At 41.1% G+C, this 27,248-nt stretch overlaps 1 protein-coding gene across 2 annotated transcripts in view; it reads right to left on the bottom strand.

Moving 5' to 3' along the window:
* The window catches only part of SNX4 (sorting nexin 4), a 36,677-nt gene extending 10,309 nt beyond the window's left edge, over positions 1-26,368 (bottom strand). Inside the window, exons 1-9 of one of the 2 annotated variants that reach the window (XM_013959734.2) lie at positions 26,153-26,368; positions 24,598-24,713; positions 13,777-13,915; positions 13,549-13,698; positions 12,004-12,051; positions 7,873-7,928; positions 3,416-3,488; positions 1,802-1,863; positions 262-327 (exon numbers count right to left, since the gene is read on the bottom strand). In XM_013959734.2, the coding sequence (XP_013815188.1) occupies positions 262-327; positions 1,802-1,863; positions 3,416-3,488; positions 7,873-7,928; positions 12,004-12,051; positions 13,549-13,698; positions 13,777-13,915; positions 24,598-24,713; positions 26,153-26,197 (755 nt within the window). In that variant the 5' untranslated portion in view covers positions 26,198-26,368. Of the gene's footprint in view, positions 1-261; positions 328-1,801; positions 1,864-3,415; positions 3,489-7,872; positions 7,929-12,003; positions 12,052-13,548; positions 13,699-13,776; positions 13,916-24,597; positions 24,714-25,740; positions 25,960-26,152 lie in introns of those variants that run through there. The other variant, XM_067299329.1, reaches the window with a different exon arrangement.
* Positions 26,369-27,248: the final 880 nt, after the last annotated feature.

Genomic DNA, 27,248 nt, shown 5'->3' on the forward strand with positions numbered 1-27,248 from the left:
ACTTCTACAGTTTCAAAATAATAATAAAAAAGAAACCCTTCTGGTTCTCCTGAGACCTTTTGAGCTACTTAATCAGTACATGGATGCTAAAAGTGCGCCTGCATCCAAATCACAGAAATGCTATATACCTAGAAACAACGCACCCCCAAGTTTCTCAGTACACCTCTTGTATGTACTTTGGGGCTGGGGGAGAAGAGAGGAAGGAGGGAGAGCTCTGCATCTGGCTTACATCAAACTATCAGATATTCAGTCACTACTTACACATCCATGTGGTGGCCAGCACTCTGCAGCCCGTCCCCCATCTCCTTTTCTATTGCACTCCACTCGCTGTAGGAAAAACAAACGAGAAGCAACATCACACATGAAGGGTAAGGGAAGTTAATAAGCTGCATCCTGTATATAGTTTCTTTCCAGGTGACACCTGAATGGAAACTGCCTCCAATTTGTGCTCGGCCAAACTGTTTCCCCCCCTCTCAGCAGCAGCACTGGCCAGTTAATACTAAGGCACTCCAGCAAACAACTGCCCCCGCCCTCTAAATACACCCACACAAACACATACACTTTGGGGTTGTTTTGCACAGGGAGAATCTCGTTTAAATAGCTAAAACTAGGTTTTGAAAAGTGCACAGGAGGGAGAAAAAAAAAAAAGGAAAAAACAGAGAAAGAGAACTCTAAAACAGAATTTGCTCCAACTTGTTTACCAGGAAGAAATTAAGCTGTTCAGACTCACAACACTTCACATAGAAGTTGGGATTTGACATTTGCAAGAGTTTTAACTCCTCTGAAACTGCTATACGTTTTCTATTTTCACAGTAGATTGCTGTTTAGTTCTATTCGTTAGAAAAATATTAAGTTAAAACCGCCTCATTACTGTATCTCCCTATTCACATTAGGGAGATCGTTCTGATAAAGTAGAAAACACAACTACAATAAAGATAGCAAGAGACTTGTCCTGGACAGTTAAGTATGCACACAGCAATTTTAATTGTGTTCTCAGCTCTGTGAAACCTTATGAGATTTATTAGTTATAAGAATTACATCAGCAATTTTTTAGACAAGGAAAAAAAAGGGTTCCCCTTGCCTTGTATTTCACATAATTTACATCTAATGTATCTATTCTGTCCTTCACTTTCTCATAAACATTCCACTCTGCTAATGTTGACATTTGTTTGTCTTAGTGTTATTACAGAACTACACCTAATTTCACTTTAAAACCCCCAATGAGAAAGACATCTGCAATCCATTAACCCAGAGAATTAAATTTAGCACTTGAACAGAGTGTAGAAGCAGGAGGTTTCCCTTAACCAGAAGTTTAGATTCTTTAATTCTCCAGTGAGATGGAAAACTTGAGCATGCAATTCACTCATATAAATTGAAAAACAACTGACAAATTCACTTAAAATCAACTGTATCTATTCAGTTTCAGAACTTTTTTTTTTTTTAATTATAAAAGGACCTGGATGCTTAACTGACAACTGCATGAAAATAGGCAGTAAGTTGTACTCTGAAGAAAGAGTTAAAAATGCCATTACCACAACAGAAGCCCCAAAGTTCTGGAATAAAAGCAAATAAATAAAAGACACCACCACCACCACCGTCTTCCAGTTGAGACTAAGTTCAGCAGATCCTGAGATCATTATATCCAAGGTAGGAAGCTCATTAGTACTGCAATACAAGAGTTTTTCAAGGCAAATGTTTAAATGCGTTTCAGACATGCTGTTATGCTTTTGAAAACATAATGGACAAATACATTCACTACACTCACTGTATACATATTCTTAAAAACTAAATGAACTCTTACCTGAATACTCTTCCATAGTTTCCATGGACTTTATAGACACCATATAGCCGGTCTGCTACCCTCTAAAACATTTTAGAGAAGTTAATTTTTGGTCAACAGCAACTGCAACTGATTTATAAAAACCCCAAATACTAACTCCAAGCTAAAGCCTTATGTTTTAACACAGGTAAACAAAAGTAGGCATTAGTCTTAAAAACAAACAAAACAAAAAACAAATCACCAGCATAAAGCCTTTAAAAGACTGACCTCAAAATTGTGGCAAAGCTATATAGAAAAATAACATTTCAAGTATTTCTTTGAAAGCACTCATGTATAGGATATGTCTACGGAGACTACGAATAATCAGTCACTGTAGTTAACTTGGTTTTTGATAGCCAGATGCAAGGTGTAGTCTCCTTTACCTGAATAAGGCCAAATTTATATACACGCTTGCTTTTTTAACGTAAAGATGGCAAGACAAAAATCCATCCTGTCATCAAGAACTGTAGGGAAAACTTCACTAAAATTCTAACAAGTGACCCAATTTTTCCATCCACTGAAACGAAGGAAAGGAAAATGAGCTATCCATTGCAGAACTTATGCTAAAGCTAGATAGGTCATTTCAGCTGTTTGGAGAGTCAGTACCTGCTGCAATCAGTACTATAATGTTGGCAACAACATCAGAAGAAAAAAACACATATATACACATATATATTCTGAAATGCGACTTGTAATGCTGATGATGCCCTTGTAATTGTGATGCACCAATAAGTTAAATTGAAGCTGCATAAGAGTTACAGTTACTGGTTTGTTAAAGCAGTAAAAAGGAAGTGCAAGCAGATCACCCCGCAGGTCACATACACAGAGCACTGAGAAAAAGCCACTGTTACTAGAACACCAGAGATTAATCCTCTCAAGTACCTCAGCTCAACAGGGCAATCAATTACCATCCTCCCCTGCAGCACAGTTTCATCAAAAACTAAATCCCTGTTGAACACGCTAAAGAACAGTATCATGCTCCTCATTACTGGAATTGTAATTTCCTATTTCCTTTTTGTGGGCTTTTTTTTTTTTTAAATCTTCATTCTAAACCCACAGAATATCTTGATTGCATGACATAATTGTTCTCATCATTAAAAAGAACATTATTCATTACAGACTGAAGTACAAGCCAAAAGAAAAAAGAAGTGTGCTGGGACACGTGCACGATTCATACTACAAGCTCTGGAAAATAGTGTATTATATGTCAGCACCATAAAACTATTTTTCGGGCCCCTTCCCAACCCAGACATCCAGCAAAAAAACTTCTCTGCTGAGTTGAGAGAACTGGACACCTTGGTCCTCTTTAAAACACCTCCCTCTGATACGTGGCCATGAGGGGAGCAGGCAGATTAGCTAAACATACACGCTTCTGCTCCTTCAGCAACTGTCAAAATACACTGTCATATTTGGATCTCTTTCCCCCCAAATCCGCACCAGGTTAACACTCCCTGCCCCCAAACTCCAAAATCTGATCCTTTCAGGCAAAGCTTTCCTCATCCTAGAACATATGTACCAGTTCTAGGGACTAAACAAGAAATGCTGCCTTATAAATAAATTCTACTATTTGTCACGACACACATGGGAAATACTTACAGCTCTGACTCGCAGAAGGTGTGATATGACGGACTGCAGTTCATCGCTATAGTGTTTTAGCTCAGTAAATCTCCTGGGAGCAGGAAACAGATAGTACATCATTAGCCATCATGAAAGCAAGCTTTCACAGAATGCAAGATAGAGCCACGACGCTACAGCCAGCAAGACGGAGCCTGAATTATGTTGAAGTGGAATTGGCTGAAGATTCCTAAAAAAGCGACTGCAGAGTTTAATTCCCCTAAAACACATAACCCAACACTTGCATGACTACTAGCTTTTTATAAGCAAATGCTGAAGGTTCTGACCGATTTAAGAGCTATAATTTTATGAAATAAAGTTTTTTGGTTTTTTTTTTTAAGCAAATTACTAATTTTTTAAATGGGATTGAAAAAAGCGAGAGTTAGTGGATAGCCATTGTACCTAGTTACGTATGAAATCTTACTAACATCCATACCTGTACGGGCAGTCAGCACATCGCTAAAAGCAATCAAATCACTACTGCTTAACGAGGTACCAGCCAGGTAATCTATTGCAAGTGGTCACGCATACACTGCTGGCCTGCCACGACTGAAGGAAAAAGGCACTGTAACAGCCACCCCAGCTAAGCCTTGGTGGTAGTTTAGGTTAATGCATTTAGCTCATCCTATTTATGAAGCCAAGTGGGCTACCACAGCTTTGCTAGTGACAGGTAACTGATGAAACCACAGCAACAGCCACTTTCATACACATAAATGCCACCTACTACACAAACGCCTAACTCATGACCAACCTGGGAGGCATGAGGTACACAAGAGCATGTTTCACTTAGATAGGTAAAGCTATTTTGTTTCTGGCTCTCCAAATTACCAAACAATGATCTGAAAAAATAGAAGAATACAACTAGAATTAAGGAATGGAAGATGAAAATTAGTCTTCCACGTTGATATTCAAGCATAAAAAGAAAAAGGGGGGGGAGAAAAAAGAAAAGAAAACAAAAAAAAAAGCAAGCTTTCTCCCTCCTCCCACCACACACAGTCAGACTTTGTACTTCATAGTTCGTACCCAAGAGGTCTTGCTGAAGTAACTCAGGTCACTTGTTTTGGGTGACCAAGTTTGAAATTCCGGGGGGGGTTATTTAACACTTCTTAAAACATTCCCTTGCCTGTATTCAGGAGGTAGAAACTTTATTGCCATTTCTAGTATTTTTGATCTCCAAGGAGCATCTTCTATAGAAGTATGACACATGCAGGGTTAAAGTATATAAAAAAAATTTAAAAGTCAGCAGAGAAAGTATATGAGAAAAATACAGGCATTGATCTGCACAGTGGGGTTTAGAGAACAATCTTTTCAGTTTACACTTTATAAAATATGCACAAGGGCAGCATGTCAGGCAGCTGCAGACACGAACAGTGAAGATATTTGAAATAATTGAACTTAAAACAAAAGATTAAAGAGCCTGCCTTCAGTTCAGGAAGACTCCCCTTTCCACTCCAGAAATTTATAATGAAAAGTTTTATTTATCCTGTTTTGTGGCAAGAAAGCTTTTAGGAATGCCTTACTCCCTGAAGGCAAGCGTCAGAAACCCAGGACTTTCATACCACTGCTCAAGCCCAGGACGCTATCTTTGTCCATGCCAATTCCTCCTCCATCAAAGATCACTTCAGAACCAAGTTGTCTTCATTTTATTGTCTCAGAAAAGCATAAACAAAAGTGACACCACTTTTTTTCCTAATCTTTGGTGAAGAAGAAGGCTGAGAATTTTTTAAAAAGGGAGTTTTTCTAAAAAACATATTGCAAGAGACTGGTGTCACAGATCAAAGGTTTATTTCAAGTATCTGCTCAAGTCCTGTTGGATGCTCGTGTAAGAAAAATACTCAATCATGAAATAATTTTCCAAATTGAGTTGAGAGGCACGTAGAGGGATGTTTACTTTCCAATGCACCACCGAAGCAGAAGTTGTAAGGCAAGACACAGTTTTGGCACTCAGAATAACTGAAACAAGCCCAGTTCTTTTCCCTCAGTTGCAATGGTTCTGCAACGTTACCAACAGTCTAGATATTTAAGAAGTTTGAGCTACTAAGTAGAACTTCAAATGCAAATGAAGAACAGATCAAGTGAGATTTCTGTAGGGACACTGCCAGGTTTCTTCTGGAAAGTATATTTTATGATAATGGCAAAAAATAATATTTCATTTTCATAAGATAGCATTTCAAAAGAAGTGACTTTGTGCATTTTACTCAGCCCTAGAGTCGAGGGGGCAGTACCATTTTCCCGTTTCGGGGGAGAAGATATCACAAGAATAGAACTGCTCTAAAAGGAACAAGCCACTTCTGGGAGCAACCAGACAGAAAAGGAGTTTTGTTTTTAATTTTGCCTTAGAAAAGGGTTTAGTATTTTCTAAAGGAACCTTTCACCAGGCAGAAGGCTATTGTTTTGATTTAAAACACAGACAGAGAACAAGAGGATGGGTGCCACGAGACTGAATTGGAGAGGCCAGTAGGAGTGCTACTACAAATTTACCCCATGTACCAGAATGCAACACTTTTGTTACCATGTAATTCCACAGAAGAGATATTAATTGTATCCCAGAGAAAGAGGTTTGGCTTCCAGGCTAAATTTGATCTACTAGGGTAGCCTCATTTCCACTGTCTGAAGTCCCTAGCATTGCTTTAAACTAGAAGGTACAGCTGCACATCAGTGCAAGTCAGTCTGGAGTGAGGGCTGCAGCAATCCTTCACCTCAGCCCTTCCTGGTTCAGGAAACCGAGTTTATCCAGAAACCCACACTCCGCACAGCAGTGAGGTTTTTTGGTCTGTTTGGGTTCGGCAAGGCTAGCTTGCTGAACCCACTCACCACCCAGTCACACGAGCACCCCCCCTGATGCGGAAGGGACAGGCGTTAGATTCAGGGCAGCCCACCCAAGCGTGAGTGCGCTAGGTAGAGCGAAGCGCTCTTCCTCCTGTCAGACCCACACACGCTGTACCAAAGGGCTCTCCCCACAAACACAAATTATGCTCATCAGTTATTAAACAATTTGTAAAACACAGCTTGCCACTGTAACCAAAAATTCAATTTAAAAGTTATGTAGCTGGCAGAATACAGTAGGAAGATGTGTCATATCTCTGAAGTATTGTCAAGTCTGAGTTAAATACTCAGACATTGTTTTTGTTAGAACTCCTTCTTCATATTTTCCTTGTTTTAAATCTTCCTGTGCTTTTTACCATGCCACTTATCACAACGGCTTTCTTTTCCCAAACATTAAGTTACCTCATTGCCTCAAAAGATAACAGTATCTCAGCCTTAACCAGCCTTTCCCATCCATGCCTACATGCAGACACAGCTGGCAGTTTCCCTGCCCGAAAGCAAGAAAAGCTAACTCCTACTAGTCACAGACCAGGAAGAAGATAGAGGATGAAGCATCCAAACAAGGGGGCGGTTTCACCTGTAGATCCTGAGAGAATTGCTGTCTTTTGGTCTCATTCACTTAGGTTATCTTTTGCACTACTCTCCAGCAACAAGCCCCCTTGCTGCCCAAGAAGGCCGCAACAGCAGACATTGTCAGCAGGTTCAAAAAAGGGATGGGACCAATTCACAGATAAGTCTATAAACAGGCACTAAAAGGATCAGGAATGTATGTGCCCTCTAACATCCTTAATACAACATCCAGGGACGCTGGGGAAGTACCAGGGAATGGACAACAGAAAGCAGTCACACACATGCTCTCCCTAAACAGCACCTCCTATTGCCACTATCGGACAACAGATGAACCCAGCAGGGCACTTCGCGTGTCTTTATTGCTATACATGGGGAACAGCAACATCTCTCGATGCCATTCCTGCATACAAATGTTTCTAACTATTGCAAAAGCAGGAACTCTCAGCTATTTTACCCTCCTCACATCACCTGGGGCGGGATGAACCTCCTACTGCACATCCTTATGCTTCTACTAGTTTTTTAATCCAGCGGATTGCCCTAGTGCTCGTCTCAGAGCTTCCTAAACTGTAACAGAGCTGAACTGACCTCAGGATTTCCAAAAGCATCTGTGAAAATTGGCAGCTTGAAGAGAACTATGAACTGCAACACCAGGGTGCGTGCATCCAGAATTGTACACTAGCAGATTTTTGGAAAGACCTACTATCAATCTGCATTCTATTCACGTTTGGAAAGGTTTCTTTGCAAACAAATGTTAAGAGGCTATTTTTCTATTGGTTTTTCTCCCCCTCTTTTAATCTAGCTAAAAGGAAAGACTCATTTTGCATTAAGTGATGGCATTTTTCTGAAGGTTTCCTGCTCCTCCAAGAAACAGGATTCAAGCCTCTTCATACTATCTCCTTATTGGACTTCTGTTAAGATTTAAAGTGCAGAAAGATCATTTTTCTTTTCTGAATTTATTCTAAGGAGATAGAATATTCTGTCATCTGATGTTACATTTGTAACTGAAAAGGGGAAAGGGAGGGAGGAAGGATGTGGAATCTTACTTGTCTGGGTTTTTCACTCTGAATGTTGCATTAAGAGCTTTTAATCTGGAATCTGCCTGAAAAAGGGGAAAAAAAGCTTTGTTAATTTAATGCAATTAAATTCCAGTGACAAAAATCTCAGCCTTCTTGCAGCACTGTTAGAAAAAACTCCTGCCTTCTTGGCATATTTAGATTTTCAAACATTGAATAAGTCTGACACTACCTGCCCTGCATATCTGATTTTTTTAATAAAAAGTAGAAAATTAAGCTATTTTTTGTGAACTAGGATGTAAACAGTATCCACTAATATTAAGCTAGTATAATCCTGAATCGCACAAAAATAGTCTCTTCCTAAAATGTTACACAAATCACAGAGTTAAGATTCACAACCCTACATTCTTTTGAGATGATGCAATTAGGTAACATAAGACCATATGGACAAACTATTTTATATTTTTCAAACCAAATAAAACCAGTGGTAGACTGACCTCTACATGCTCTTTATTACTAGGAAAAGTCCCCCAGTGAAATCAAACTCATATATGGTGTTCTCTTATTTTATGAGTTGCTTTAGAGAAAAAATATAATTTGTATATCAGAATAGAGCTGTTTTAATGCAGTGTTCTCTTCTAAAATATAGCATATATTAAGTCTTTACAGAAGAAAGTTCAATACCTAATTAAAAAGGTAATCAGCTACTTTACTTCTTGAGATGTTGGTTTACAAACGTCTGCAACAGCAGTATGGAATCTCTTTCTAAAGTTTCAGTTTAATTTAACATTAAAAATTAAGTAACAGGTATTTACTCTTAAGAACACACCAATGCAAATAAGGCAACCCACACTGGTCCACAGAAGTCCCAGATAATCGCAACTTTTTCTTTCTGGCATCTTATGCACAGTGTCTTTCCCCCAGAGTGCTTACTCAGGTCTCCTCTGTACCACATGAAAACTCCAACTCGGAGGTCAAATGGCTAGAGCTTATTTCTGCTCAAACATCTTTCTTTGCAGTGAAAGAGTAATAAAGAATACATTTTGTGATGTGTTCAAGCTCTGCTACAGTGCCCTGTTTTAGCTAATGGACTGTGCATGACTTCTGTGCCGTAACTGTTAGCAGTAAGGTAATTCAGCAGTAGTTGTTAGGGCTAGTATGTGACACAGGAATATTTTAGGCAGCATTACAGCCGTCTCAGAGTTTGAAGAGCTATTTTGAATTTTACAGTGAACTAGCTGAACACCGTGTCCTCCCAGAGCAAGAATGGGGTCCTTCCTTCAGGGTCCTCTCAGTAACTTCTACAGATGAGACAGGCACTGTCTGAGGCTGTTCCACCTCCCACTGCACTGGCCCTGAGCAGAAAATATCCATTTTTGAATAGCAATGGCAAGTTCCTTTCACCTGGAACCACCTCCATGGATACTGTCCCATGTGCCCTGCAAATAAGTTCATGGAAGAGCAGTTTCATCCTTGCAACTAGAATGACAACTACCGATGGAAGTTTTCTACACCAACATGGTCCTGTATTAAAACAGCAGCTTGCTAACTATAGCTGTCCTTCTTCCAGCAACCAACCAAGACAAAAATAACCCACAAACTGATAGGTAAGTGAATAAAACCTGCAAGACTAAGGCTGACTGATATTGGAAGAAAACCGGTTCAGTGCCACAGCTAAGCATAGCTCTCCTCTAAGGATATCTTGCAAAAGGAAGACAGACGCAGCATGGGGAAGCACAATCAAGATCACGCAAGAACACAAAACACTGCAGTAACTTCAACTCCCGACCCAGGCTCTGTGCTGCATGGCCTACACTTACACCTTTACTGCTCTATCTCCACATGTTGTTATACTTGCAAATTAGATTACCGATAGTTCAGATGCACCTGCGTGTACTCCTCACATTCTCTTGCAGAACAAACGCCACACAGTCACGCTGACATTATCAGAGTCCTCCTACCCCCCAGGTAGTTATTTTACAAGACTATATATTCAAATGGCAGGCAAAGCCTTTGAAGTTGCTTGGGTCAAATTCAACAGGCTCAGGCATGAGGGCACATTTCTGCCCCCCCCCCCATTTTTTTTTTTTTTTTTTAAACATACTGAGCTCTTCCTTCAGACCATTCCATGTGTAAGTATAAAAGCACTGTCAGGCAGCAATCAAGATTTTGCCAGTGTACAATAGTCTAAGTAGGGTTATTTCCTTCTTGCCATTAGTGGCACAGTAACTCCCATGCACCACTTTTGAGCATTTGCACCATACAAAGTCATGAAGTTAGAAAAATGTCTGCCCAGCCTTCAACTTGATTTAAGACTAACATGCATGAACATTTGAGAGTTGAATTCCCTAAATGAAATACAGTCAAGGAGCTTTCAGACAGTTAATCCTTGCTGCGATCCCATAATCATTTAAGTCACTAAAGTAAACTGGCTCTGTGCTCAGTAGCAGGGTAAAGGCTTATAAACAAGGTAGAGAAATGCCTCTCAAGGTGTCGTTCCAACACTGAAGTCTAAGATGGTATTTGCCAGGTGCGTGGGGGAAATTACCACTAATTTCTCCTTCCTAAAGGAAAGGTTCAAGAGACAAACCATTTGAGGAATAAAACTAAGTGTTGGGGTGGAGGAGGAAAGGCATGATTTAATGATAGAGCTGACAGAGTAAACAAAGCCTCCAACACCAACATTCAATTGTAATGTGCTTAACTATACCACTTTAATGCCTAGTTTAAAGTTAAGTTAGCCTCCTTCAAACCCTTTGGGACAAAAGACACATCCTGTTTTAATGTATCAGCAGCAGAAATAGCAGTAGCACTTAATAAGCCAGTGGTCTGATTCTAGTCTTAGTCATGAAATGAACCATTTATACAGGTTTGCCCTCCAGTGTAATGCTAAATAACCAGACAACCTGAGGGTTTTATACTTCAGACATCAAATAAAGGAAAGATGCTTTTCCCCAGGATTTTACAAAAACTTATTTTCCTTTTGGGAAACAGTAACTGTAAAAAGGGAAATCATACACACAATCAAATCCAGAAGGAAAACGGGACTTAGCTCATCTCACATTTGACCTGCAATATGGTTTCAGGTAGTCAATTATTCTCAGCATTCTGCCAAGAGTCTTCTCTCACTCACACACACAGTGTGCACTCCTGAACGTACACTGACAACACACTTATGAGTTCAAAATGTTTGTAACTGAAATAAAAATATGAGGGCTAGGAAAATACAGTCAGCTTGATAGCTTCACATTTTTGCATTACAGATATTACCAAGATGCATCCCCTACCATGATGAGAGAATTAACGTCAACTTAAGTTATCAGCATTAAGTGTCAGTAACAAAGCCCCCTGGACACTGAGGATAAGGGCACCGGTGATTTTTTCCAGCTCTCACTATTCAAAATAAAGAGGGTTTCTTTATAACCCAACTAGTTTTCAGTTGTGATTTCGTAAGAGTTGATCAGGTTACAATGAAACAAAAGCTCACACCAAAGCACAATGATTTGTCCCCACACAGTAATATTTCCAGATGCAGCCCAGCAGTCTATCAGCTTCTGAGATTCTTGTTTTGCACAGAAATGCAGCCTTTGATCATGTATTCCTGCAAGTCTTCCACCTGTTCACCTTCTCCCCAACTCACTGATGTCAGTGTGGATAGTACTACTTCAAGATATGTTCTTGTTAAACAGCTAAGGGGCACCAACTCCCACTTAGTCCCTTTCAGCAGCCTATCCTAGTAGAAAAGTCCTACAATTCAAACACCTTTGCTTCTTTTTTTGGCATCTTCTATATCTTCCCAGGTTAAATTTGGCATCAGTGTTTAAAGTGGTAATAACCTAAACTGACAGCGTATGAAAGCATGGCTAAAAGCTCAAGTTCATTAGCTTTAAAGCTTATAAAGATCAGAATTCTACATTATTATTAGAATTACAAGGCTCAGCATCCAACATACACACAGGTTAACAAACCTGCTACAGAACTGAACAGCTGAAGTCTTACCTATTACATGCTAACACCACCACTGGTTTTGTAGTTAAGCATACATATGTAACGCCTTTTACTCATTTTAAGGGCAAACAGCCTTTCATAAACAGCCTCAAACACATTTGCTAAGAGTATTTGTGTCACAGCAGTCACCAGACAAACACTTATGGTAATTACCTTTAACTGAAATCCAGTCTCATTCACCATTTCTTTCCATCCACCTTCCTAAAAATACAGAAAAAGAAGGTACTGTTAGAGTGACCAAAGAGCAACAGCTTTTGCAAGTCATCATATCAGAACCACATCAGAGCTGGAAGAAGAACAGATTCTTCACTAAACCTGGGTTCAGTCTCACTCATCCTCCCCATCTTACTTGAAGAATCTGGGCTCAGAAAAACACATCATTGAGTTCTGCTTACACACTAGCCTCCCACAGAAACTTTCTCCTCTTCACCATGTGCCAGTGGGCTCAATTGCCCCTTTCTATCAGCCAAGGAGGTCACAGCTTTGCCTAAAGCACAAGTTCTACTCTCCAGAAAGAGGAGTAATTGTCATCTATTGACTATTAGATTATCAGCAGCTCCAAGGACATCTGTAGCTCAAGGCAGAATGTTCTAATGCCTTAGTTAACTTGTTTTCAAGTGGTCAAGATAATTGCTTCCTACTATATATTTATAAAAGAATGGTTTAAAACTTTTAAATAGTCAGAAGCAAATTATTCTCACAAGTTAGCCCAGAGTGCTGTAAGTTAACAGGCAGTGAACTTGGCTGGGGGGGGGGGGGGGGGTGTAAAGTTTTGTACAGCAATTTTAAGAATGCACAGACAAATCTAGCTATTAGTCTAGAAGGAAACAAGTTTATCCTGTTAGCCTCCCCTTCTGCAGGAAATTTCCTTGGGCTAACAATAGGCATCCCTCTGCGGGCATAAGGCAATGAGAGAAGTTCAGTTTCACTCAAGCAGTGGGAAGATTATGACTCCCACCTTTACATTTAGAAGGGAAACAAGAACATATGGGCAATGACTCTGATGTGCTCAGTTTATAGTGCACAAACATTCACCCTGTTCACACACAGCAGCCATTTCTCCATGGCTTTCAGGACCCATATCGGTTCATCCACATACTATACTGCACTAGTATAAACATATCTGCTCACTTAGCTATTTGGGAATCTCTGGTAAAAGCCTAGAACACAAAGAAATGCCCAGCATCTTCCAAAGCTGACACCTGCAGAATGCAATGCTTTGTCTGACAACTGGATCAAAACTTTTGGGATAAAGTATGAATGGATCATGATTCAAATCACAAAGCTAAAGAAACTGTGTGCAGCCCAAAAGCAAGTTGGAAGCCAGTACTCTCTCTGCAGCCAGCAGGATAGTGTGCTAACTATTTCAGGTTTAGCACTAGGAAAGCTTTCCCAACCAATTCACATTAAATTTCTCAAAATGCTGTTCCAGAGAGGCAGAAGCTCTCTCTTAGAAGTCTTACAACTAGGCTGGAAAAAAATCAACGGTACGCTGGAAAGCCAGCTGCACAACTGCAGTGGGCTATTAGATGCATTTAGACAGAGCAGCCTTTTCCACCTTGTATTTACCGGTGTTGTCCATCCTTCTCCTGCACATACAACAAGCTACAGGTCACTGGCAGGGAAGAAGAGGAAGAAAGACTTATCTTAAAGAAATAATCACTAAAAAGAATGCATTTAGAAAGCATGCCACTTTACCTGCGTTAAAAATGAATAAAAGATGTTGTCCTGGCAAAGAACAGGATGCGAAGCCACACGTAACAAGAAGTTTTCCAAACCAATTCTTCGTCTTTCCACAAAATCTGGATCCATATTATCTGCCGATAGCTTATGCCAAACAAAGTCAGCCTATTTAAACAGAGGAGTGTTAATAGTAAATAAATAACAAACACAAGACAGAGCAAGCCACAGACTCAGCTTCCTTACCCTTTTTTCTGGCAAAGGTGGTACAACAATATGTGGATAAATTACTAACAAATAATTCCTCAACAATTCAAATTCACTGTAACGCCGCCACAAGGAGTCCACTGGGGAGCACTGTCCCTCATTCTGGGACTCAACAGCTCTGAAAGATAAAACATCAAATTCGAGCATTACTAAGTTACCTTCCTCTCCCTCACGCCATCAGTACAATTGTAATAACGAGTCTAAAAATAGTTAGCCAGTAATGGTTACTGCATAACTTACTATCTGAACTAAACTTAAATAATTTCATATCTTAATCTTCTATATACTTAAAAAAGAAAAATCCTTAAAGGTTTTGTGTGATAACACTCAAAATTTCTGCATGTGCCAGGAACAGAGAAAAAGTCAACGCATTCTCATCCCACCACAAGCAAACATTAGGTCACTGTCAAGTAAATAGTTACACAAGTGGTTTAGCTCACATCACTACAGAATCAGACATATTACTCTTGGATCAGTGTTAGGCCGCTAGCCAGCATGACTTCACAAACAGCTGAAGGAGTCAGTGTTACAAGAAGGAACTTACTATTCAATAAAAACAGTCTAGACACAAAACTTACTAGACTGCATGCAACAACTAGAACAATTAGAAACACAACTTAAAAGTATTAGAGTTTTTAAAGGAAATTTTAGAAAGCATAGTGAATTTCAAAGCACTTCCAGTCCTTTTGTTTGAAGTGGTATCTTTTTAAGTTCAAGGACTAAGGATGTGTAGTCTAACAAAATAGCTAAGATAGGATAAGCAGGTACAACAGAAGTGATGCATCTGAACATTTTGTTGAATATTAAGTCAAACATTTTCTATCAAGAGATTAAAAGAGCTTGTGTTATTGTAAAAGGAGAAATTGTGGAATTTTCTGGGATAAAAAGATAAAACACTTGGAGAAGAAAAAAACAAAAACAAGTAACAGTCTCTACACAAGACATTTAGAGCAACATAAGTACTTTGCAATATCCTAAATTGAGCATCAGGTCAGTATTACTTTTTGGCAATTGGCATATACCAGAATATACACATGGGGAGAGGCTTCAGATGGGGCACTTAAAAAGAAACCAGTGATATCTATGTCTACCTTAGCTCTCACATTAAGTAATCACTTAATGCAGGAAGCACTGACTGAAATCTGTGTGGAACAGTATTAACTATGTTATGAGACTATCTAATAGTAGTTGAGGTTAGAAGGGACCTCTGGAGGTCTCTAGTCCAACCTCCTGCTCAAAACAGGGCCAACCAGAGCAGGTTGCTCAGAGCTGCATCCAGTTGGGTTTTGACTATCTCCAAAGATGGAGACTCTACAACCTCTATGGGTAACCTGCTCCAGTGCTTGATCATCCTCACCATAAAAAAAAAAAAGTTTGTTTAAATTGAGCTTCCTTTATTTCAATTTGTGTTCATTGCCTCTCATCCCGTTTCCGGGATCACTGGGAAAGTCTAGCTCAGTCTTCTTTACTCCCACCCATCAGGTATTTATGCTCACTGGTAAGATCCCCCCCGAGCCTTGTCTTCTCCAGGCTAAACAGCTCCAGCTCTCTCAGCCTCTCCTCTTTTGACAGATGCTCCAATGCCTTAATCATCTTCAAGGCCCTTTGCTGGACTTGCTCCAGTATGTCCATGTCCTTCTTGTCCTGACGGGACACAGTCCATTATGAACTACAAACACTTATACAGTACTCAGCAGCACAGTATACTAGGTTATTTCTTTCAGTAGGATTCAGGCTACATAGCTCTTGAATTCATAACAACTTTCTGGAGTAAAGTTCAAGACATCTAAATGATATGCACATTATTTGACATTTTAAGCTGTTAAATTACTAGGCTGGATTTCTAATAACTTTACTGAAAAAACAAATAACCCTGCCCTTGAGCATCCCCACATATGTGATACATTTAAACAAAATACAAGGCGGCTTTGTCATCCATGCCATCCATATCTGATCTGTCATTAGACAGGAACAACCTTGCTATATCCTCTTGTTTAGATTTAAAAAAAAAAAAAGTGTGGTTATATCTTGAGGTTGAAGTAATATAACACAGAATTACCTCATCAGAATCTTTTAAAATGATTAATGCACAGCTTTTCCTGGATATCTACAGCTGCTCTGAGAAAATGACATTTATTCCAGGTGACTGAAGTTGCAGGAGAAAAATTTACAAGGAGAAAGGGAAGAGAAAAGGGATGCATGCATAAAGATTCAACACAAACTGCTGCAGACCAAAACTGTTTGAGACCAACTTAAGTAGAAGAGGCCAGCAAACTGCTGACAGTCACTAAGTCACACTGCAAACTTATCCCAAGAACTCCTCTCTATGACAGTGTATTTAGATAAAGGTGCAGCTGCAACCATGGTTTGTTTGGAAGAGGGTACACTTAGCTTAGCCCTGGTCTGACAGGCAGCACAGTATTCCTCTTTGCATGAATGTTGCATAATTTAAACATCTCAAGAACACTTCAGCTAAAAGTGTGTACCTAGTGATCACATTACCACTAAGTTGGAGGTAAATTTAACACAGATAAGGAATTAAGCTACTATGCTCCAGAAGATTAATTGCTTTGTTGAAAGCAAAAGGCACACACCTGACTCTCCTAAAGGAGAAACTCCCAGCAGGATTTTTTAAATAATCTGGCCATTCAAGACAGTCTCTCTCATTAAATGGATCTCTAATTCTGAAATACTTCTATCTTCAACTTCAGCAGCTATCAATTAGTTCAACTGACTTGCAACATGAGTTCCAAGAGTGCTACCTCTGCATGGGTTATTACTGACACTTAAGCAAGACTGACACCATAAACACATCCATGTGGACCCTGTCTGAGGGCATACTGCACAAGCACATGTGAATATGGAGAAGAGGAAAAGTAGTCCTGAATCCCCATGAAAACCCAGTCACATCCCACGGGGACTCACCTGTGGGGCAGACACAGGTGCTGCTGCCCCAGCAAGAAAACCCTGGAGACTCACCCAGAGCTAGGTGGACACATTGCCCAAAATGAAGTAGGCTGCAGCCACCCTTACTTTGAAGGCAGGAGCATTAGAGACCTAGAACAAAGAGCTCTCTGTAATACAATGGACGTTTTATTAAATAAGGAAGAGAGGAAGCAAAAATCTGTGGGATGCATCTGGTCCACTACTATTAAATGGCTTTGTCATTCCTATGCATAACATCTCCTGGCAACAGCAAATGCAACCCTGGGATTGGTACAGGTGCTGTGTTTAAGTACCTCTTCTCTCTAGCTTAGTTTTTTCTGTAAAAACAGTTTTACTAAAAAAAAATAAAAATAAAAAAAGTTTTAACTGAAGCTTAAGGCTCTCTGCATTACCTCATAACTAAGGGACAGGCTAAGTGTACACACACCACTGATTGTTTATGGCAGCCTAACACATCCCAGACACACCGTGGAGTTACAGAGGCTTAAGAAGTTACCGCCAAAGCTAAATGCCAAGCAGGAAAGTTCACTTTATTTTTAAAAAAGTCATTCTTACTTTTATTCTTGTCAGTATGAGCCCTTAAGGAAAAAATATTGCTGACTGCAATTATTTTCCATCTCCGCTAACTTATTCTACAGGTTTATACTGTCATAGGCAACTTCAAATACAGTTTTCTGCCTCCATAATACTAGCTGTTTAGAAAAGTTCATTTGGCTGTTTCATTTCAACTTTGTGTGCACTTACAGTACAAGTTTTCTCTTCTGCCTGTAACCCAATCAGTTGCCGATGCAGTGCAAGTCTTATCTTGCGTTTATCATTCTCTGAACGATCTTGCAAGCTCCCATGATATGAATGAGGTCATCGTAGAGAAGACCGCATAGGAATATATCTTTCAAGGGAATACCTGGTCCAGACATTCCTACTCCCCTTTTCAAGGGCACTTATTCAGAAAAGAACCACAGAATTTTGGTAGTATGCACTTGTGAGTGGCCTTAATATAACACATTCATACCAAATACTATAACAGTAATATAAATAAGTAGTATAAAGTTAGGGAGTTTGTCTTCCATAGTTTGAACTGCCTTAATCCATCCATTTTTGCTAAATCAGCTTTCTCATGTAGAAGTTCATCAGTATTTTTCTTAAAACTTCGATTCCTGCAGTCAGGAGAGTCACATTATCATTTAAGAAGTGTCATTATTTCTAATACCATAAGCGTGGCAAGAGACATAGGAAATATTTCTGTTACAAACAGGGGAAAAAAATGAAACCAAGAAGATAAAGAATATATTTATAAATTTAAAAGTGACTTCATGGATTGAGGTCTGTTTGATGAACCATATACCCTCTACTTCTGTAGTATAAACTACAGGTTAGAAGAGAACATACTTGTTTTCCAGGCTACCATTGCACCCTACAAATATTGAAGGAAGACCAAGATACCAATAGGATCATTATGTATTTTAATAGTGTAGCAGTCCATTTAGTGCTTGCAATGGTTCAGGCCAGCTAGTATCAGTAAGCTGTCCCTGTAAGAGACCACAGCCTTCTGACAGAAGGCTATTCTAATGCAAGTTAGGCTCTTAATGCTTCATGACTGTTTGGCAGAGTTCACTATGAACTAGAAGCAGCAAAGAAAGCTCATTTGGAGCCTTAATTGTGCATTTAACTGTGTATTTGCTTGAATTAACAAGAACATGTCACTTATTAAACCAAAAAGAAAAACCCAAAAGAGCAATAACACCTCAATTCACTCATGCTGGGGGGAGGGGGGGAGTGGGGAGTAGAAAATTAACCAGGAGACAAAATTTTAAAGAGGTTGTCTAAGAGCGTGGTGCTTCAGCAGGGAAGGACCAGTTTTCTGAAGGTGCCTAGCTATATGTCTGAACGACCTACTTCCATCACACAGTAAGAATGCAGGCATCCTGTTGCCTGAAGATATTACATCCAGGAGAGGCTTCAAGAACCTGAGAGGGAAGGGAGCAGCTGGCCAGAGCGGTTCATACCTCTCACCGCCACTTCCCTACTACTCACACTGAAGAAACTTAAGAAATTTGACTCAGGCTAAGACCTACCATCAATTTGTTCCAAAACGGCAGATCTGGGGACTGTAGGTTAGGCTGCCCTAAACCTAAATTAATCGAGCTTTAAAACCCTCATGAGAGAAATACTAACTTCATCTTACAACCTGAAGAGAAGGTTGCAACTTAAATTGCTACTAAAGAACCCTGAAGACCAAACCTGTGTAGTTTGTTTTGGTTTTTTTGAACTAAACAGCACCTAATACACCCCTCAACATGCTGTATTAAGAAGCCTACCATTATTTCTCTTCTCAAATTACACTTATTTCCTTTATTCTAAAATATATTTACTCTCACTGCCTTAGAAGTGTATGTGTCGCCTTTTTAATTTTTACCATTGTATAACATAGTTCTTGTTTTGGGTGAAAAGCAGTTAAGAGAAACAGAAAACAAGCAAACGGAAAAAGAGTGACAGCAAAATACAGACACTCATCCCGAGAAATCTCTGGACGAACTTTTGTGGTTCCTCTTTGCTTAACTTTCCCCTGCAGGGAGCAGCGGCCGGACAGCTGCACCTGAGCGAGAGCCTCCCACGCGATCACTGCACCCTGCTCCTTCGCCCATGCTGGGAATTCCCCGCTGCCTCTGCCGCCGGCACCACCCGCTCTACTCATTTTTTCAACAGGCCATGAAACTTCAGTTTTAGCAATCGGGGGGAAAAAAGACAACATATTGAGAGTGCAGCTGCATAACGTCCAGTAAAGAAGCTATGCTTTTTATACTTGAGTTAACTCATTTGAATAAATTACTTAAGATGTGTTTTAAAATTATTAATCCTAGTTTAAAATTCTTTGCTACTGTGAAGGCATACCTACTTCTTCTCTCCCCCTCCCACCCAGGCTTTGATAAAGTAAAAAAAAAAAAAAATCAGATTCTGCCTTCTAGACCACCTAACACTGAGGAGATGGGTAAAGGAAAAGAACAGCAAGTCCTTTGCAATGCCGCGGTGGGAAAGCACGGTATCGCCCTCAGTTACGAGCCAGTATCCACATGACTGCCTTTTAAACACAGTAAAAAGAGGTTGAAACTGCATGGATGGATTTGGGACAGGCAAGCAAGATGACAGAAATCATTTCTTTAATCTCACAAAAAAACATCTCCACCTGGTTACATTATGAGACCATAAAATATCACCAGTTACAAGAGCACTTCTCCCCAGGAAGCCCATTCCCAAAAGGAAGTAGAAATCCACAGAGGTACTCATTACACTTAATACCTTCATTACCATCTAATTTTTTAGACCACATTCTGAACTCCACCATTAAATGCAAGTGCTGCAGACCAGTTTCAATTAAGATTATAATCACTTGTTGACATTCAGTCAAACTTCTCAATTTGTTTTGGTTTTAAAAACACAATATATTACTTGTACAGTCTTCAGACAGGAAAACCATGCGCTTCCCCTCTAAGTACAGTTTTAACAATGCACGTTATTCATTGAATGAACCTGCCTGAAAAAAAATTAGAAGACAAAACTGAAACCTTCAGCCTTTACCTTCATAACTGACGTTATCATAAGTGATTAGAAGATTACGTTACTCCAAATTCATTTACCTTAATTCAAAGTGCCAATGTGAAAACTTTAGTCCATCTACTTAACCTCTTCCCATTTGCCATTTAAAACTAATTATATTAAATGAGCCATTAAACAATTCTTAATGCAATAAAAAGAGGAATGGCTGCAAAATATTAAAGGAGGAGGAAAGGAAGTACATTGGGTTTATTTCCTTATAAAAGCAATCACTTCTTCAATTGCAGAAGCAATAAGTTAGCTTTAAGCCTTTGACCTTCCAGTGTATGACAAGTGACACTTTCATTCCCCTAAAGCAGACAAGGTTCACTCCCTGTGTACAGGGAATGTAGTTTAAGGGGGCTGGGCAACTTTTTCTATTAGCTGTCTAGAAAAAGGTCTCTGTATTTAGGCTTTGAACAAACAGAAGAATATAAAGATCAATGACCATACACTTTTTAAGTTACCAAAAGTTACCTGGCAAGCTGTATGACAAAGAGCTTTCCTGTCAGAAGATTATCCACAGACTTTTTTTTTTTTTTTGGATACTGCATCAACTAAACAGCTTGCTATTTTAAACTAAAATATACTGGGCAGGCTGATGATTCATAATAAAATATAAATTAAGTAAAAACCAGCAGAAAAGTAAGCTTTACAATGTTCCCTCTTCTTTCATCTCCTGCCTCTTCCCCATTTATAGCTCATGCCAAATTCACAGATTTTCTTCCCTTTTTCCTAATATCTCTTTTGGCGGATAAAACTTCCTGACTCTCAGTACCAAAAACTGCATTTTGCTGTGTTATTAGAAGACTGCACACCTCTGCAGGCACTCATTCTGTGCTTCTCCCTGGGAACGCACACCTAGGCTAAGAGCCTAACATGGAACATGAGGCTAGGAAAAGAAACTTGAAGAAAACTTAGCAAAGGTTTTCAAGCTTACTCCTGAAGCACCCTAGTGCAGCATTAGCACCACTGAACTGAGACCTGGCAGGCTGCTGACTCCAGGTTCATTTCCCTCATAGAAACTTTCCTTAAAGCTCCTTACATTTTGGATGGGCAACCAAAGGTCTTAAACGAGAAGCAGGTATCGCTTCCTCATGTCCTAATCCAACTAATGGAAAACTTTCCAAACACTGAAAGCAGAAATAAGATTAGGAGCTTCCCCCAGCCATCCTGGGGGAGTGACAAGCAAATGTAGTCAGCCAACCTGTCAACCTACAGCTAAAGGAAGTACAGACTAGTAAGACTGGAAACCAGCAGTCTTGCTATTAAGTAGTCCCCCATCATGCAACCCAGGTGTGTTACTTTTCCTAAAGCCACATTAAAGAGCAAAACCAAAAAAATGTTCACAAAAAGGTTTATCAGCCCATGCAACCAGGAAGTCTAGGCTAGCGATCTGAAAGCCAGCAAGGACCAAATTGGAGTTAATTCAATGGAAGTGCCCTAGTACGATGAAACAAACTGTTTACTTTAAAGGAGAACGGGGAAGAAAGGCAGGCATCTCCATGCTGCCTGTAACGAAAAGCAACTGCAGCTCATCAGCGGGGAATTCTAGAAGTGTTCTGCATTCTGATTAGTTTTCAGCCCTGTCATGAAAAATGAAGGGTACAAGACCAGGAGCCAAATTCTAGGTTTTATACTATCTCAGTTCTTCCTGCAGTTTCAAGCAGAGTTTTGTAGGAGACACAGCTGCCTAGATTTCTAAAAAAAAATAAAAATAAAAAATAAAAATAAAAAAAAAAAATCAAGCAACTCCGAATTTAAGTGAGGTGCTGGATATCTGCATTTTCCCTTATATGAAAGCAGTTTGCTGAGTACCTACATCTCAAGAAGGAATATTTAGTTACATATGGGTTCTTAAAATTAAAGTATTTGCCTTAATGCCATTTCACACATAAAGAGGTGGAAGCACTCATCTGTTCTCACAGGCAGAATGTAAGAGCTAAGTTATTTTTAAACATCAGCACAGTATAACAGAAGCTGTGAAGCAAACTGACTTCAGGACTAATTGAAAGGAAATAGCTCACCACAGAAATGTACCAAACTAATGCAGAAAGGTGTAAACCAAGAATAAAGGAGATGCTTTCAGGAAGCACGACCCTGGAATTTGCTGAAGCCCTGGGGTCTACAGCAGTGAGGTTTGTTTTGTCTCAAAGAAAGAAATCTAAGTCAAGGTGTAATGATCACAAAAAAGATGATGAAAAGTAAGAGATCAAAGAAGCTGCATGGAAATGACAGAACACTAAAAATTATTTTCTATTTTGAAAAGGAAGCAACACCATCGCTTGCATTTTGAAAACACAATTTCATCAGGGCTGATGAAACCAACATGTTAAAGATTTAGGTGCTCAGCTCCTGTTCTGCAACAAATACATGATGGTTGTAATTGCATCCATCTTGTGTCTTTTATTCACTAAGCTGCATGCAATTCTTCAACTCAAATTGTAACTAAATCCTAGATAGCAGCAACAGTGGAACCCCAGCTCACGTAAATGTAATGCAACTATTATTAAGTGGTCTTCCTTTTATATTACTATAAATTGAGTTTGATTCTTTAGCTACAATGTATCCTATTACCCACAGACAAATTACTGTGAAGCCCACCTACAGCTACAGGCTCAGCGGGAAGCACATTTAATAGCCAGCAGTTACACTTATGCAAGAAATTTTGCCTTCTCAGCAAAAGGTATACGGAACCTATTTTACTAGAGATGTGACAAACCCACATTTTCAATAATTCTGTGACAAACATGTAATCAGTCTTGGTATTCACTGACCACAGAATTAAATAAATCTTAAGGAAAGGAAGAAATCTGGGCTGCAAAGTACTATGCCACTATGAGAGAACCACTGGGAAAGACCAGCAGGAGGGAGTTTAAAGTAATATAAGCATGACTGAGAGAGGAGATGCAGACAGCATGTTTTGGGGCTGTGTAAAGATGTCCCCAGAGTACACTTTACATCACAGCTAGGCACAAACCATTCCAATTTTCCCTCTCTTCTCATTGAGAAACACCAATACAGGAAAAAGTAGTATTACTTTTGTGCGAGAAGATGCGATCTTTAATAAACTGTAAAAGAATTTTTTAAAAAGACATCTCAGCAGCTGCCAAAGAGTTACAGTATTTGGAAAAACACACTGTACTTATAATGGATTTTACTCTTGAAGTTTAACAAAATACAATAAACACATCCCTGTAGGTCTGCAGCACAGGCAGCGTGAAATGATTACCGGTATGTCACTTAATTGGTTAAACAAGTTAAGAAGCCTTTAACTAGTAGCTAGAAGACATGTGATAGCATTATAATTTAAACTCTTCAGAGCATTGCAAAGTGCTATACTTTAAACAAATGCAATTGCTGTGTTTCAGAGTTTCATCTGCACAGCCCACCATTCCCGAGGCAAGGCCCAGAAGTTAAAACTGTTGATACAAAAACACGAGACAAAACTCTTAATAAAGACTGATTAGGAACTTCTTGCTCCCGCTGAGTAACATGATCCTACATAACTGGAGTAACAGTAATGTAACGGGATTTCACACAGTCAGATTTAAAAAGCCTCCCTGAAAAAGAGATTTTAAAGTTTTGCTCACTACTTAACACTTAAAACTGCAAGTTGGCTTTGGTGTAGCAAGTGTGTTTGCCGTACTTGTAATACTAAATTTGTTAACAGAAACGGAAGAAAACTGGAAGCAGCAAATTCTCCAGTGAAAATTTAAGCCAGTTAGGAGGAAGAAAACTGTTAGTTAACCCTAACCCTAGAACATCTACGCAGAGTTTTGCTTGGTCTGGGCATCACGTATGCTTCAAATACTGCCAGAGAGTAAGTTTTGTCCACATTACATCAATCATGAGATTTCTTTACTTTCTTGTGATACCAAGTATGTCTAACCATTACTTTAGACCACAGTGTGCAACCTCTGATACACAACCTGCACATACAACCTCATATCTGCATATATGAATTCATCCAGCACACGTCCAAGAAATAACCAATGTTTCAGGCACACATTTTTCCTCCTAGCTCCAAGTGCAGAGTTATGGTATACGGTTACACAGCACTAGCATTAGTACTTAACTGGAGACCAGACGCCAAGTTTTCACAAGAAGAGATCCTCCAGTGTAGATTGAGCGCACATTACAAATCATAAACCAACTAAATCTTCTCACCAACGGCACCTGAATATTTTTATGAGGGGAGGAGCAAGAATGCATTTGGAACAGCACATCCAAGCCTACAAAGAGCAAGTTCTCGTCACCCACCTTGTCTCGATGAGGTAAGCAGTGTAGGTTTCTTGCATGTTCATGGCATTTCTCCCAGTCCGTTTCTCCGCTTCCGAAACGGTGATTTCTATTTTTTTTGATAAACAGTCTTCCATCTTTTTAGAAGAGGAAAATAAAGATTTGTGTAACGTTACCCACGCAAGGCAAAGGCTATTAACCCTGCCACCCCCATTCCCTCACCAGTAGTGTTCACATAAGGCAGGCAGAGATTTTGACGATGCTTAATTTTACACCTGTGTTCTATATCACATTTGCAAAAGAAAACAGAAAAATCTGGGGGGGGGGACACAGTCAACAAACATAAGCATTTTCAGATACCAAAGACTGTCATTAGGTGAGAAGGCACAGAAAATAATGAAAGTAAATAAATAATATAATAAAGTAATAAAAAGAAAGAGAGACAGTTCTCCTTACAGGTAACGAACTAACTTTTGTTTTTCGTGGGGTTTTTTAAATAGCACTTTTTACCCAACCACTTCCCCACTACCAGTGAATTCACCCTCAGCACACCTGAGAAGCCTGCAACCATTATTCCCCTTTTAAAGGGCAGGGAACACAGCCCAAAGACACCATATCCAGAGGGAGACCTTTTATCTCCAAGAGGCAAATTATACATATATACATATATAATACACACACACACACGTATATATGTGTGTATATATATATAATACATACAACTTTTTCTTTAACCCGCTGGCAGAGAGAAGCCCACAAGGCACGCCGTGCCCCCTGTCAGGGCAGTGCGCCAGCACCCGGGGAAACTTTTCACAGGAATTCGGCGGGGAGAGCGATTTATTCGTGAGTTTTATTTATTTATTCCACAGAGAACAAGGAGTAAATAAATAAATGGATGGCTAAATAAACGAAGGAAGCCGGGAAAGCGGCAGCGCCCGCAGACCCCCGAGGACGGCCGGGGGGAGCCGGCGGGAGGGAGCCGCCGCTCCGCGGAGGGCCGGGCCGGGGCCGCGCTCCCCACCTGTTGCCGCCGGGGCCGGGGCCGGGGCCGGGCCGGGCCGGGCGGCGCGCGCACGCAAGGCCGGTGCTCGGCCGCGGCCCACTAGGCCCGGCGAGGCCGGCGGCCCGCAGCGGGGGCGCCGCCGCCGCCCGCCCCTCGCTCACCGTGGCCGCCGCTGGCGCCGGGGGCTGCTCGGCGGGCGGGGGGCCGCTGCGGGGCGCGGCGGCGGCGCCGTCGCCGTCCTCCTCCTCCTCCTTCTCCTCCGCTGCCTCCTCCCGCGGGCGGCTGTCGCTCGGCTCGGCCGCGGCGCTCTCCATGGGGATAAGGGGCTCGGCCGCCTCCCTCCGCGCACGCGCTGAGGCCGGCTCCGGCGGGCAAACTCATCGCAGGTCCTAGAGAGAGCGGCCCGCCCCGGGCGGCCCTCGGCAGCCGCCGGCCAGCGCCGCGCCGCCCCGCGCCGCCGCGTGTCCCCGGAGCGGGGGAGCCGCCAGCGCCCTGCGCGGCCCGGCCCGGCCCGGCCGCCGCCGTCCGTGCGCGGGGGCAGCGCGGACATGCAAAAACCCACGTGAAACACACCCGTGGGCGCTCGCAGCAGGTGTCTCTCTCGTTTTGTTTTTCCATTTCTTTCAAAGTTTTCAGGCCATTAGAGAGTCTCCGTGGCAGCCAGGTTGGTTTTTCCTGCTGCTTCTCATCTTTCCTCCGTAGCAGGACACCGGGTCGCGTTGCTTCGTCGACGCTCTTTCACTCGCTGTTAACTTTCCCACGAGATCCGGGTTTGTTAACGTTTGGTTCTGTGGGTATTTGGGTTTTTTTTCCTTTAAAGCCCACCAGCCCCTTATTTCTCTGCTCCTTTGCCCCCGACATCACCGCTTTACCTGGACCTCACAAACGCCCCGGCTGTTCCCCTTCTCTGTGTTCGGGGCGGACGAGCCCCAACGGGGCTCTCGAGGGATTCCCGGTCTGTCCGTCTCGCAGAGGGACACTCGGCCCCGGGGTCACCGATCGCCCCAGGGTCACCGATCGCCCCGGGCGCCTGCCGCGCGACAGCCCGTCCTGCCCGCGGCCCCTCCGCCGCGCCGCGCTTCAGCCGCTCGGTTGCCCCCTCGAGCCGCTGCGGCGCCCGCGCCACCACAGTCCCCTCGGTGGAAGAGGTCTTCGTGTTCATTCCCGGCACCCCGGACGGCGTTTCGGACACCCCGCAGCAGCCCGGCGTTCTCTCGTACGTCCCGTCGCTCCCTTGAACTTTCCCATCTTTTCACCGGATTCAAGTCCTTTGATTCTGGTACTGCATTATTTTATATTCATGGAGCTTTTTTTTTTTTAACCTGCCCTTTTCAAACTCAGGTTGAAGGCCAACTTGGTGGATTGAGGAGTCGATATGGGCTTCTTCGCTTTTTGCTTCGAGAAGGGAAAAAAAAGTTCAGTATTGACCACAGCTGAATTTGCATACATTCTTCCTCCAAAAATTTATCTTTTTCTTTCAGTGACAATTAAAATAAATCTCAAACCTCTCTTTGAAGACCCCGTGCATGAATATTTGGCGTCTGGTTTCTATTCTGTTGTCTTCAATGTTTATTCAACTTTTTCCTGAGATGGTTTGAACTGATACCTCAGTTCCCTCCTTTCCCACCCCTCCACCACTGTAGCTGGATGGAGTTTCCCAAGCTTTTTC

This window comes from Apteryx mantelli, chromosome 6, assembly GCF_036417845.1.
Source record: "Apteryx mantelli isolate bAptMan1 chromosome 6, bAptMan1.hap1, whole genome shotgun sequence".
Taxonomy (NCBI): Eukaryota; Metazoa; Chordata; class Aves; order Apterygiformes; family Apterygidae; genus Apteryx; species Apteryx mantelli.